Source organism: Gymnodraco acuticeps, unplaced genomic scaffold (assembly GCF_902827175.1).
Source record: "Gymnodraco acuticeps unplaced genomic scaffold, fGymAcu1.1, whole genome shotgun sequence".
In the NCBI taxonomy this organism is placed as follows: domain Eukaryota; kingdom Metazoa; phylum Chordata; class Actinopteri; order Perciformes; family Bathydraconidae; genus Gymnodraco; species Gymnodraco acuticeps.
This window is the reverse complement of record NW_022990021.1, coordinates 59003-74311: the sequence shown is the minus strand read 5'-3', so window position 1 is coordinate 74311 and position 15309 is coordinate 59003. Positions and strand designations below refer to the sequence as shown.

General features: G+C 40.6%; 1 protein-coding gene across 1 annotated transcript in view; it reads right to left on the bottom strand.

The window, feature by feature from the left end:
• Positions 1-15309, bottom strand: part of LOC117544673 (sodium channel protein type 4 subunit alpha-like) — a 145055-nt gene that overhangs the window by 91635 nt on the left and 38111 nt on the right. Inside the window, 6 exon segments of the mRNA XM_034213940.1 lie at positions 1475-1531; positions 1533-1601; positions 1914-2171; positions 2318-2500; positions 2632-2829; positions 4559-4700. Coding sequence (XP_034069831.1) covers positions 1475-1531; positions 1533-1601; positions 1914-2171; positions 2318-2500; positions 2632-2829; positions 4559-4700 — 907 coding nt within the window.

Below are 15309 nucleotides of genomic sequence, written 5' to 3'. Positions count from 1 at the left end.
CAATAACTCATGAACATAACGTTGTAAAAATACAAACAACATGACTTTACAATCATAGCAAGGTAGACAACGAGCTACAGAGTCGTTTTTATCAGAACAGTTCGATACGGTCACAATCTGCAGCTGGAGGAGGGAGAGGAGTGCTTAGGGACCGTCTACAAACTGCAACAGGGTTTTGCGAGATCTCACAAAAACATTTAAAAAAAAAAAATTCAAATACATTTTTTTTTCTTCTCCATGTCCCCTAGGGGGCTCCGTATTATTTACTTTGATATATAAAAATAATAATAATAATAATACAGAACAATCGTGTGATAAATGTTTGATACAAATGTCCTTTTGGCGTTGGGGACAATGCAGTCAGCAGTGTAGAAATACACTGAGGGAAAATGCATTCAAAATCTTGCTAAAGTATTAACATCAACATATTCTTGTTTGCCCTAAATATGTCTGCACAATAAAATAGATGGAAGGTTATGTACAGAAGGAAACCCACTGACATCCCTTGAATTATATTGAACACAAATGTATAATTTATATTTTACAGTGTTCTTTTGTTGTTGGGAATCGCAAAAAATATGTCCTCAAAAACCTTAAATGCTGGTGTTCAGGTGAGGATACAGAGACCCATGGGTGTTCCTGTGAAACTCCATAAACCCTAAGACAAAACACTCAAGCGCGTGCACACACACACATGCACACACACTCTCCCTCTCTCTCTCTGTGTTTGGTCACTGAGTCATGCAGTGTCAGTGTGATCTGATTATCATCTCTGCTGCTTGTTTCTGAAAAGACATAACACAGGATGTGTGTGTGTGTTTTTTTCTCTCCGTGTGTCTGTGTGTTTCCAGGCACACAGCTGAGTTCCTGGATGTTAACAGCCTTGCAACAGAATACTGAGAAAATATAAAATGAAGTGCAGCGTTAGAGCCTGAAGTGTGTATGTACTCGAGTATTATAATCATTTGTACAACATTAATGTACTCAAATTTTAAACAATTGTATACTCCATTACATTTAAACAGGTGTGTTGGTGTATGTGTGTGTGTGGGCAAAGGCTGGTATGTGTGGCCATGATGCCATAGCACTGACACTGTGGGTGCTTGGATATAAGTGTGTGTGTGTGTGTGTGTGTGTGCGTGCGTGCGTGCGTACGTGCGTGTGTGCATAGATGGGGGGAATACCAGTGTGTTATCTGAGAAGGTAGATATGACTGCGTGTGTGTTTGTGTGTATGTGTCTTAAGCCCATGATATCAGAGGGGAGTTATGCAAAGCGCTGATTCATAATTCACATGTCTGAGTGTTGAATGGCTGCAGTCTGCACCATTGTTTCCACTGCGACACACACACACACACACACACACACACACACACACACACACACACACACACACACACACACACACACACACACACACACACACACACACACACACACACACACACACACACACACACACACACTGTACTCACACTCTCCTCCTTGACCTTCTCCATGGTGCAGGCGGGCAGCTGCCCTTGCAGAGGTGGGGGGGGAAACCCCGTTCTGGTCCATGGCCACAAACAGCTTCCCGTTGACGTTTAAAGTTGGATAAAATACCTGAAAACCCACACATAAAGAGAATTATTAACATGTCTGGAGGTCAGGAGGCCTTTTATGAACACCACAATGATTTGGAATCAGGGTCCAAAATTAGGAGCCACTGTTAAATAAACAAATAAAAAAATATATATCAAGGCAATTCACCATGTTTTTTGTGCAGTGTGCCTGGTAAATAAACAAAAACACTTAATACAAATAAAATAACGTTACACATACTTGTGTGTCCCTATTTAATAATCGAATAAATAATACAGAAAAACAGAACAAAGTTTAGTTGATGTACCAATTTTTTATTTTGTATATTCTTACCTGGGAGTTCCTGCTGGCGTTGCTGTAGGTGCTCGGCCTGCGTTTGGGCCAGGGGTGGGGCAGGATGCCACTGAAGGTGCCACCGCTGTAGGTGCGCCCCCCCACGCCCTCCGTCACGTCCCCCGGCACGCTGTACTCATCGTCAGCCATCTCCCCTTCTGACCCCCGACTCCGCAGGCGGAAGTTGAAGATGGAGGACACCTGACTGCTCCTCCGCGTCCTGGAGGAGAAGGAGCGGCCCAGGAGGGGGTGGAGGGGCTGCAGGAGAATATAGTATATTTAAATCTATTAACTAATACTGTCACCTTTCGGTATAATTACATTGTTTTATAATGAAACTATTGTTTGAATATCTTTTTTCTATATTTATTATTTTATATTAACACAGATTTCTCAGCACTTACCTTTCCCCCCTCCATCAAGTCCACCTGCAGTAGCTTCTCCTCTGATAGGTTGGCCTCCACGTCGCCCACGCCCACCAGCGCCTGGCTCCGCCTCCTCTCCTCCGATCCGTCCAATGGGAGGACGAACGGGGACAAATCCGGTGACATCATTGAGTCCGAGTCCAGAAGCTTCTGCGCAGCACCCTAAGGAAAGAAATTGCCATGTGTCTTTCAAAGTAATACGAAATAAAAGTAACTAAAAGAGGAATTTACAACTACACCATTCTATTACAAATGTAAATCCCTGTCAGCAGCCTTGATGGAGGTGTAATCACCTGCTGCTCCTTCTTCAGCCTCTCCATGGCAACCTGAAACTCGCGCTCCTTCTGGCAGGCCTCAGCGATGGTGGCCTGGTTCTGCTCTTCGTACGCCATCGCCACTACGGCCAGGATCAGGTTCACCAGGTAGAAGGAGCCCAGGAAGATCACCACCACAAAGAACACCATGTAGGTCTTACCTGCAGAACGCAGCGTCTGCACAAACACAAAGAAACCGGACAAAAATGCAGGAGTGAAATTCCTATCTCACAGTTACTTTAGTCGCTGAAAACTAGAGGGAAAAAACTGAATCCTATTAGTGTCCAGCTGTAACAATCCAGATGAGAAAAGAGAAGAGCTGATAAGGTTTTGGAGTTTAAGTTTCTAATGTTAAGGTGAGTGTATAAAGGTATCAAGGTGTTTAGGTGTGAAGGTGTGTAGATGTGTTTTTTGTCCCCTCTTGCTAAGACATGTGTATATTCTCCATTCCTGTTCATGTGTCTCTGGATTTCCTTGCTCTCACTGAGACCTGGATTACACCATCCAACACATCCACCCCAGCAGCTCTCTTCACTGCATATTCCTTCTCCCATAGACCCATACACCCAGACCCACTGGCAGAGGAGGTGGCACTGGTCTCCTGCTCTCTCCCAAATGGAGCTTTTCCCTCTTCAAGCTACCTAACTTCACTCCTTCCACCTTTGAATTCCATGCCGTCACAGTAACCCATCCTATACAGTTAACCATTGTTGTTCTCTACCGTCCACCAGGCGCCTTGGGGGACTTCTTAGAGGAATTAGATAATCTCCTCTCACACATCCCTGAAACTGGCCCTCCCACTGTACTTCTCGGAGACTTCAACCTCCAGACAGGGAAGATATCTGAATTAATATTTATTTTAACCGCCTTTGCTTTCTCACTGTCTCCATCCATGTCCTTGATCTCACCATGCTGTGAATGGTTCTGGCCCTTCCTACATCCAGGACATGGTTAAACCATACACCCCAGCACTTGCACTCCGCTCTGCATCGGCCAAGCGGCTCGCTGCACCCGCACTGCGAGGGGGACCCAAGTTCCCATCAGCAAAAACACGTGGGTTTGCTATCCTGGCTCCAAAATGGTGGAATGAGCTCCCCATTGACATCAGGACAGCAGAAAGCTTACACATCTTCCGACGCAGACTGAAAACTCATCTCTTTCGACTCCACTTCGAGCAATAAAATGAAAAAATAAATAAAAAGCACATACTAACTAAGCACTTATATGCTAACAAAGGACTGGCTTATCTAAAGCCAGTTGAGTAGCACTTATAATGGTTTGGCTCTAACCTGATGTACTTATATGATTCTGTTTTCTTCAAGTTTGTATCTTCTTGGTCGAATGCACTTATTGTAAGTCGCTTTGGATAAAAGCGTCAGCTAGATGCAATGTATTGTAAAGGTGTGTACTGTAGGTGTGTTATAAACAGGGGTGCACATAACTTTCTCAGTGAGGTACTCAGATGAGTACCTGGAGTCAATGTTTGGTACTCCAAATTCTGGCTCCACTCAAGGTTATTTGATGAAGCCCTCTGTATCGCGAACGTCAATGGGGGGGGGGTAGTGGAGTACTTTGTGACCGCAGAGCGTGAACGTTGTGATCAGCTGTTTTAGCGCAGTTCTCCAGTGAAGGGGGGGAGTCTCCATCCGCAGCCGGTTGGCGTAGTTTTGGCACAATTCCGTTGTACAGACCGATGTTAACAGCAGCCCTGTCTGTGCACACGGAGACCGACTCTGTCGTCCGGTGATCTAACCGCCTTTTGGAAAAGCTTCACAAGTACGTCGGTACGCAAATGCGCTTTGTGACACAAGTGACGGTACGCATTTCAGATTGTTGCCGCGCATGCGTACCTGCGTACCAGTTATGTGCACCTCTGGTTATAAATGACTAAAGGAGTAGACTGTACCTGGTGATAGAGGTTCTCCCAGTAGTCCTGCGTCATGAGGCGGAACAGAGACAGGAAGGCCCAGCCGAAGCTGTCGAAGCTGGTGTAGCCGTAGTTTGGATTCCTGCCCGCCTTCAGACAGTCAAAACCATCCGGGCACTTCCTGAAACACAAACACATTATATACAGCATGACCAGAATCTTAAAGAACGTCATCAAAATAATTATACGTACAGTAGGCTACTTATTTTCTGGATTTTTTGTTGTTCCAATTCGTTTTTGAGGATGTGTTTTAAGTAGGGCTGTCAGTCGATTAAAATATTTAATCGCGATTAATCGCATGATTGTCCATAATTAATCGCACATTTTTTATCTGTTCTAAATGTACCTTAGAGGAATATTTTTCAAGTTTTTAATAATCTTATCAACATATTTTATTCAACCTGGAACCTCTCTCATTCAATAATACAATACAAATGGTGTGTGTGTGTGTGTGTGTGTGTGTGTGTGTGTGTGTGTGTGTGTGTGTGTGTGTGTGTGTGTGTGTGTGTGTGTGTGTGTGTGTGTGTGTGTGTGTGTGTGTGTGTGTGTGTGTGTGTGTGTGTGTGTGTGATGGATCGTTGGAGCTATGTGCAACTCAAGGCATATGCTCGAACGGGAGCTGCCTGGACGCTGCAATCATGTTGCGCACACTATCCGTGCTGAGTGTGCTGACTTTTCGTACAATGTCCCACTGTCTGGCTACCTGCATAAAGTCAAGTGCTCGGCGCAGTTGTGGCGAAATGTTTTCATTTAAACAGCTCCTTGTATCCGTTAGCGCAGCTAGCTAGCACCAGATGCTAACAACAACAATGCACGTAAGGTCTCTCTCTCGCTCGCTCGGGCCACACATACACACACCCTCCTGGTCCTCCCAATAGCCAGTCGATGCCTGCCGGTGAGCGTGGAAGTGTGGTCTGCCACAAGCGGTCAGCATCAGCTTGTAGATGGTATTTTAAACTCGATGCGCTCTGAAACTACGGGGCGGCCGAGGAAAAAAAATACACATGCGTTAATCGCGTTCAAATAATTAGTGGCGTTAATTTTTTTTTGCGTTAACGCGTTATTAACGCGTTAAATTGACAGCCCTAGTTTTAAGGATTACAAAATTCCAAATGTTGCTGTCTATAACTTATAATAATATTCCTGTACTGCAACACTTTTTCCCACAAAATCAAAAAATGTCAACTGTTGTAGCATAAAGTAAAAACATGACATTATCCATTACATTTTAGATATTAAAGAAAAGCCACTGATTTGTGATATTTGGCTTTATAAGTGAATAATTGATTAGACAACATCTTTAAGAGGTTTATTGGAATTTGATGTGTAGATTTGACTGAAACTGTATGGAATTTAAGAAAGAGGAAGAGTGAATCAATATTAAAAAGTGACAGATGTTAACTTCCCAACTTAAAATGTTAAAACGTCAAACTACAGTCTTGGAGTGAGTGTAGGAGGGATGATGCACGGATTAGAGGATGACATTATCGGAAACAGCAGCATGGTTGCAGCAAAGGTTGCCACCATGCAGACGCTATCTGGGGATTCAAACCGGCAACCCTTGGCAACAAGCCCACTTCTTCGCCCTCGCTATTATCCTTTATTACTGCACAACATTAAGTGAGAGATGGTAATTTATGCAGTTATATAACGTTTACATAACACAGCTGTGTGGAAATCAGTTACATCCACTTTTTACTTTTACACTAAAACATATTTTTAAATAAACCCAAGGCCTGAATAACAGGTAGATACTCGCAGTTACTGCACGTTATTATTATTATCACAGTGTCTATTTTTTTAAATAAATGTACTGTGAATGGTTAGTTAGATAATAAGATAATATCATTGTTGTATTAGTTTTACAATATTTGCATATGAATTTCCTATTTTCTAAGTCAAATGATACAGGAATAATTACATTTAAAGTCAATGCAATGCCAACATAACCTGCAGCTCTATGGAATGATTAACGGAGGAAAAAATAAATGAAATAGGCCACTAACCATACATTTAATTGTCATCAACAAACATCAATGTGTGTGAAACAAATACTACATTATAATGATATGACTTTAAGTACGGTAAGTTATTGCATTCCCTTCCAAGGCTTTTTTCTACTAAATGTCACTAAAGTCTGTACTTTAACCAGGAAGAAGGACAATAAACATCTTCTTTCATTTTATTTCATTTATGTTAAATTGAAGATCTTTTTAAAACTATTAAACGATTTTAAATGAAACGGAAGCAGGCTCATCGGTCTGTAAATGTGTTAAATGTTAGAGAATGTATTTTGTTTGTTTTTTTATTCTCAAATGTTCTTCAATGTTTTTATTTAAAATGTTCTTTTTTAATGACTGCAGCCGTGTAATTGCCGATGCTGCCCACCTGATATTTTATCTCGAAAGCTCTTTTATTCAAGTTTAAATAAATTAAAACATACAAAAATGCACACAGATTCCTCGGGCTCATTGTCATGTTATTGTTGGGAGAACATAATAATCACCTGAATGTCTGCAGTTGTTTTTCAGTAAATTGTTATAGAAAACGCACTTAGCAAGCAGTGTGATAACAGCAAATAATGTAATAATTATATCTATAAATAGGGAAGTCATTTATTTCCACTGTTTGTGGTTGCTACTTTAATAATGTAAAACATAGCAGCTAATACTCTGCATTTTCATTAATGCATTACAACTTCCATTATTCAACCATAAATACACATGTTCTACTTTGACTTGAATCACTTTGTAAGCAGACATATATCAAATGTTGTGTATTTGCACGCTATGTATAGCGGCTGAGGCGTACACATGTCCTTGAAGTTACACCTTATCTTATAGCCAAGAACAAAAGCTTTCTTAATATCGTACAACACAAAAGCAGCGCTCAGTATTAATCTGTCATCACGGTGCTCAGGAGTTGACCTTTAAAGCATTTAACAGTCAATTTCATGCCATTTAAATCTCCAACTAACTAACTAACTAAAAGGATTTCATTATGAGACCAGCAACCTCGAGAAAAACAACATGTTCCGAGCTTGTGTCATTGCAAAAGCAATCAGGCTGCAAAATTACACAGCAGGTGCAGATTTGACAGGAACATGCAAAATATAATGTATTACCATACAGTAGCTGGGAATGACTGTGGTAAATGCACAGCCGAAAACCCAACAATCGCTAGCCTTAAAATCCAAAAGGTACCGAAATGTGATTTTAATTCAATAAAACATTCAAACTCACTGCGCTGCTTATCCAAACTTATCCAACCAACGTTTTAATTATAATAACAGTCCAACTCAAAGAATTAATTTTCTCAATATTATTAACATTATAAAATAGACAAGATTCAAAAATGTTGAATGCTATAAAACATTACAAGTTACTGCACTGCTTCTCCAATCATTACGGTAACAAAAATCAATTCTAATGTATTTAAACATTCCAACTCACTACAATTCTTATCCAAATATTGTAGTGAAAATAATTAATTTCGATTCAATAACACTACAACACACAGCACTGCTACTTTTCCAAATATTGCCATAACAAAACAAAAAAAAACAATATATGTTTAATGCCATAAAACATTCTGACTCACTGCGTTGCTCACCCAAGCATTACGGTAACAACAATCCATTTAAATGCAATCAAATATTCCAACTCCCAGTAATTACACATCATCAATATTTCTAAATGCAATAAAACATTCAATATCACTGAACTGCTAATCCAAACATTACAGTATAACCATTTTTTGCAATGGAACATTCACACTGTTTCTTGTTGATACTATTTTTGTTTTTGGTAAATGTTTGTCTAACTATACTTATATTGTAATAATGTTGAGATCTCAAGGGGTTATGCCCGGCTAAATGTTTTCCAATAATTCACTGCTTCTCCAAGCATTACGGTAAAAATCTATTTTAATGATATTATAAATGTTTCAAACATCAAATTAAGTATTGTTGACCCATCAGCCAATGACAACATGCAATGGAAGTAATAATACCTGCATACAGTAAATGCAACGGATGTCAGTAAATTCAGTTTTCAGTTACAGCACATGTAATATAAAATGGAAAATCTGCTTATCAAAATATCACAGTATCAGGAACGAGAAAGGAGCATGACATCTGTTTTTAATGCATTCCAATAAAGAAATGCCAAGGAAAAACTGAGGAGCTGCTTGTGCCAACACTGTTGTACTAGCAATCAATGATAAAGTAGTTAAAATCTGTAATAGGCACCTGATTTAAGCTTTACGGTAAAGTCGTATAATGTGATAACAAAATGAAATGGAGCTGCTTATATAAACATTACAGTAAAATCAATCAATGTTTATCAAATAGAAAAGTGTGCATAACTGAACATCCAAATGTTACGGTAACAGCGGCTGATATTACAAACTGTACACACACTGTGGACAGCTGAGAGCACTTGGGATGAAGTCATCACACTAGGGCTGCTCGATTAATCGTATTTTAATCGCGATTACGATTATGGCTTGCAACGACTACGAAAACAACATAATCGAAATAAAACGATTATTTTTTTATTATTAATTTTTATTTTTTTTGTTGGTTTTTCAGTTGAATTATACTTAAAGGTGGGGTAGGTAAGTTTCAGAAACCGGCTCGAGATACACTTTTTGTTATATTCCATGGAATGCTCTTAACATCCGATAGCAATGAATATCTGAAGTGCTTTGACAAAAAATCCATAAAAACATTTCATCTGAAGAAGCCGTAGTACTGTCAAAAGTACGACCAATCCGTTTAGCCAGCTGTCAGCCTTCCATCTCGTGCACGCACAAATGTATCTCGTACCCTCATTGGGCGTGCCGTCATTGGGCGTGCATTGCAGCAGTACTTCAATGACTCGCCAGCAACAGGCGGCCACTTTCACCAGTCTGCTGACGTCATGTGCGCGTTCATGTGTGTCGGAGGAGGTGCTCTGTAAGGAAGTCTTAAAGAAGGGGCGGATTCTTTTCGGCTGTGTACTTTCAAATTGTAGTGCACTCGAGCCGGTTTCTGAAACTTACCTACCCCACCTTTAAAGTTCAGGGTAATCAACTGTTAAAAACATACTGTTCACATTTTTTTCAGTGAACAGTAAGTCAATGAATAATCGCATTTAATAATCGCAATTACAATTATTGACCCAAATAATCGAGATTATGATTTTGGCCATAATCGAGCAGCCCTATATCACACACACACACACACACACACACACACACACACACACACACACACACACACACACACACACACACACACACACACACATACACACACACACACACACACACACACACACACATACCATGTATAGTAATGCTAGACCACACACACACACACACACACACACACACACACACACACACGCACACACACACACACACACACACACACACACACACACACACAGAACCACACACAGAACCACACACAGCAACTAAATATCAGTCATCACATAAAGCCAGTCATCTTGATTCCAGTAAGACTGACACCAACCCTGAGCAAGGCCACCACACACACACACACACACACACACACACACACACACACACACACACACCAAATGTGACGTCTGTTTGTGTGTGCATGTGCATGTGTGTGTGTGTGTCATTCCCTCACTTTCATCCATCCACCATGGCAAGTGAGTCAACATGGTGGCATGTGAGTGGATGTGAAGTGTGTATGATGGGTTCACGGAGTGTGTGTGTGTGTGTGTGTGTGTGTGTGTGTGTGTGTATGTTTAAGGGCCTTGACGACATAAAGAGAGTGTGTGTGAGAGGTTTGGAAAACACAGACAGGAGTATGGGAATGTGTGTGTGTGTGTGTGTGCGTGCGTGTGTGTGTGTGTGGTGTCAGACTGTGTGAGAGCCTGCAGTTATCTCTCACAAACACCTCTGTCTATGTTAATGGGGGGACGCCACTTCAGACCCCCTACTCTCACCTAAGGGGCCCCTCAGCCGGCACTTACACGCCTAAAACACACACACACAACATAAAGTTTCAAACACACACAACAACTTCAGTTTAACTTGCTGAATTTGGTAAAACAAATGTTCCTATTATGAGATGTAATGATCATTACTACAGAGGTGTATTTCTGAAAGAGACAATCATTAATTATCATGTTGCCAACAGCCAATACTGATAAAGCAACATAAGGGCAACTTCAAAACTCTGTCAAAACTCATTATTTGCTTCTTATATTTAAATCCACAAGATAGGAATATTTTATATGCGAGAATCCATCTGTTCACGGTTGAATCTCACTCTATTGTCCCCCTTGGCTCCTATACATTCAAGATGGTGATAAAGATAACACAAACATGGATTTATTCATCTCATATCCTGCCTAAATGTACCGAGTCATATCATATGAGGAATGGAAGGAATTTGCAGGAGCTGAGGTTCAAAATGAGACAACATAATTCTATAAATGTCTTCGTTTTTTTTTAACCAAAACGAAGAACACATTCCTTTTCTCTTTTTGTTACTGAAGCTGTTGTTGATCACTACCAACCGGTTAAAAGCTGTCATATATGTGCACAAAAAAGATTACACTCTGGGTCCAAAAATATGACAATTCAATTGACATTTAACTCTGGAGACTACAACAAAACACTCAAATGTGTCACATAAAAAGCTTTTATGTGCATATGCTCAGAGTATAATAAGTTGAATGAGACTTATTAAAGTACAATAATAATTACATTTATCATTTTTATGGTGTCATAGATAAAATACCTATAGAAAGACAGAGAGGTAGACACAGATACACATTCAGGGGAAAACAAACATGCTGGGGCTGTTCTGAGAGATATCCTGGGGATTTCTGTTTGTGTGTGTATTCAGTTCATGTTCCCCCATGCCATTCAGTTAGTACTGTTCCTTATGTCCTCCTGCGCACGCACACACACACACACACACACACACACACACACACACACACACACACACACACACACACACACACACACGCCTAATTATAACACTCAGGTAAACTCGAGTCTGGGAGGAAGAGAGTACTTAGCATCGCTATAGCAACCGTATCCCAGTGCTGGTTGCCGGGGGAGATTGTTTTGTGCCATCTCTGTGGGGAGACGTTTGTGTGTGTGTGATCAAGACTTCACTGAACAAACGTCAGGTCTACATCAGCCTATGTGCCTCAACAGTCTGAATGATATGTATTAAAGCAAAACATATGTATTATTATTTTGATTTCATTTTTTATTTTATTATTCATACATTAATATTATTATACATGTTTAAAGTGGACTACATTAACTTTAGGTCAGTGTGACTCTGATTTAAAGTCCAATCATTGACACAGCAGCTCCTGAAATAGAAACTGAACTATCACCTAGCTGTTAGCATTTCATTACATAGCATGGCTGCAGACCAACGCTTTGATGTGTGTGTGTGTGTGTGTGTGTGTGTGTGTGTGGTGTGTGTGTGTGTGTGTGTGTGTGTGTGTGTGTGTGTGTGTGTGTGTGTGTGTGTGTGTGTGTGTGTGTCTGTGTGTGTGTGTGTGTGTGTCACTTTGATCACCACATTTGGTCACATTAATAACAGAGTCGCTTCCAATGTGTTATCATTAGAACATCTCAGGCATCCTGATTACCAAGCACTTATAGATGACACACACACACACACAAACACACACACACACACACACAAACACACACACACACACACACACTTATTTATAGGCTATTTCACACTTCTGCATCACTATATCTCAGAGAAAGATGGTGTACTTTTAGTATACTTTTGGTAAAAAAAACTATTCCCTAAAAGTTGAAAGGTCAAAAGGGGCATTTACCTTCATGTACTTTACCTTTTGTTATGGAACATTTCATTGGTTTGTCACAATTTCATTAGAACATTTCAACTACCCAAAGAGCAGTGTTGGCATTTGTTCTAATTGAACAGCTCTTTGTTTCAGATTAGCCTCTGATGGTGTTCATTATGTTTCACAGGAGGTAGTGTTTAATATTAAACCTCCACATGTCATTTTGGAAAATGCCAGCGCTCTGTTCATTTCAGCCTTTCATGCCACAGAGACTAAATGTTGCTGAGGAGACATTCTTTAGTGTGAAGTGCAATTGTGTGGGTGTGAATAAAGGCTACTTAACCTTTTCTGGACTGCCTTACAGTACATGTCTTTATCCTCCACAAAACCTTTTCTAACTCATAATTCAAGGGCTAAGAGGCTTCCCAAGCTCCTATCTGTTTTTCTAAAGAACAGTTTAGTGTCAAAGATTTTATATGCAGCGTTGCATAAAGTTTTAACATCCTGAGAGTTTGATCAGTACCTTATCATGTTATTACCACCGTGAGGGCATTTTGGAAGATACTCTATCATGTTTTTTGCAATTTCAAGGGCATCTAAAGGCCTGTTGTCATGTTTTCACCACCAAAAGAGCATTCTAGAAGGCCGATGCCAACAGACCCAAAAGGGCATTTTTAACATGTTTTCTTCACTAGAAAAATACATAGACCTACTGTAGAGTTCACTTAACCGCAATTACCTCCACTGCAAATGCAACCTAAAGCACAGTCATGTTTTCTCCACTGGAAGGGAATCCAAGACAGTACAGTATTGTGTTTTCTCCACTGGAAGGACACCATTCAGGGCACTTTATCACATGTTCTCCAATGGCATGGCACTTTATAATTTTTTTCTCCACTGTAAAGGCATGCAGACAGCAGTTTCTCCACTGGAAGGGTAACATAAAGGGCAAATCATGCCGTTTTCACAGGTTGAATGCACTATCGATTATCGACTTGCACAGGTGGAATATTGGCTGCATCTACAAAGTGCTTTTATTACATTTTAATACATTTAAAATGTCCAAGTCTCTCAAAAACAAATGGTAGGGGTATCAATCTTGTGATAGCAATATGCATAAAGACTATAACTTGTATCGTTATTGTCCTGGTTTTTAAATGGAGAGGTTTAACATCCTGTCGTTTGAAATATGTTTACTCCCTCAGCACTAGTTTCAGCGGAGAGCATCGCTGCTCTACATGCATTTTCAAAGAGAGGAGCTGCCTGACAACTGCCCTCGGCTGTTGTAAAATCCCTCTGAAATGAGTTCTCGAGTGGCTCATTACTTAGCTATGTCTGTTGGTATGGGAAGAAGCCGTGTTGGCCCTGATTCAGACACTTGTTGGCGTTCTTTGAGAATAGCACAGAGTGCTAAGTCATGTTCATTTCAGCAGCTGTGTCCAAATGATTTATAGCGGGGGGATAATGTGACGCTACAGAAATAGAGCCAGAGGGGGCGTCGGGGACGGCGTCTCAGGGGGGCGAAGAGACCACCGAGGACTGAAGACGTGGGTTGGAGTTCAGCTCTGGATCTGTCCTTCAGTCCTTCTCCCGATCAATATTCTCACATCAGAGAAACTAAAGAGTGAACTCACTCAACTCCAGGTACATGTCTCACATTTGTTTGTTGTAACTTTTTCTTCTGTACTTATTCAGCCTTTCTTTACCCACTGTTTGTTGGTTTTCTTTTATTAACGTTTAATTGTAAGAGCAAGTTGTATTTACATATACGAATTAGGGCTGTCAAGTTAACGCGTTAATAACGCGCTAACGCAAAAAAAAAATAACGCCACTAATTATTTTAACGCGATTAACGCATGTGTATTTTTTTTCCTCGGCCGCCCCGTAGTTTCAGAGCGCATCGAGTTTAAAATACCATCTACAAGCTGATGCTAACAGCCCCGCTCCTGCCGCCCGCTTGTGGCAGACCACACTTCCACGCTCACCGGCAGGCACCGACTGGCTGTTGGGAGGACCGGGAGGGTGTGTGTATGTGTGGCCCGAGCGAGCGAGAGACCTTACGTGCATTGCTGTTGTTAGCATCTGGTGCTAGCTAGCTGCGCTAACGGATATAAGGAGCTGTTTAAATGAAAACAGAGGAGCGACATTTCGCCACAACTGCGCCGAGCACTTGACTTTATGCAGGAAGCCAGACAGTGGGACATTGTACGAAAAGTCAGCACACTCAGCACGGATAGTGCGCAACATGATTGCAGCGTCCAGCCAGCTCCCGTTCGAGCATATGCCTTGAGTTGCACATAGCTCCAACGATCCATCTCTCTCACACACGCACACACACACACACACACACACACACACACACACACACCATTTGTATTGTATTATTGTATGAGAGAGGTTCCAGGTTGAATTGAGGCGAATATTTGTAATGTTGAGGTTGTTGTGTTTAATATTCATGAGAATATTTGTCATTGTTCAAATGTTAATAAACATTAGGATAAAGCATATTTGTCCACTCATATGTTGATAAGAGTATTAAAAACTTGAAAAATATTCCTCTAAGGTACATTTAGAACAGATAAAAAATGTGCGATTAATTTGCGATTAATCGCGATTAACTATGGACAATCCTGCGATTAATCGCGATTAAATATTTTAATCGACTGACAGCCCTAATACGAATACAAAAGTTGAATGAAAATGGCACACTTTAAACTCTCAAAATCAAGGATATTGTCTCGAAAGACATCATGTAATCAATTATCAAATAATGCAACGGAAGTGCATTTGTCAAACACATTATGATCTAACTGTTTGGTAACACAGAAGTTGCAATAAAACACGATGGGTGTTTGGTGATGATAATGTTGGATTGGCAGTTGGATTTGTATTATGTGTCATCAAAATCTCTGCTTTAAC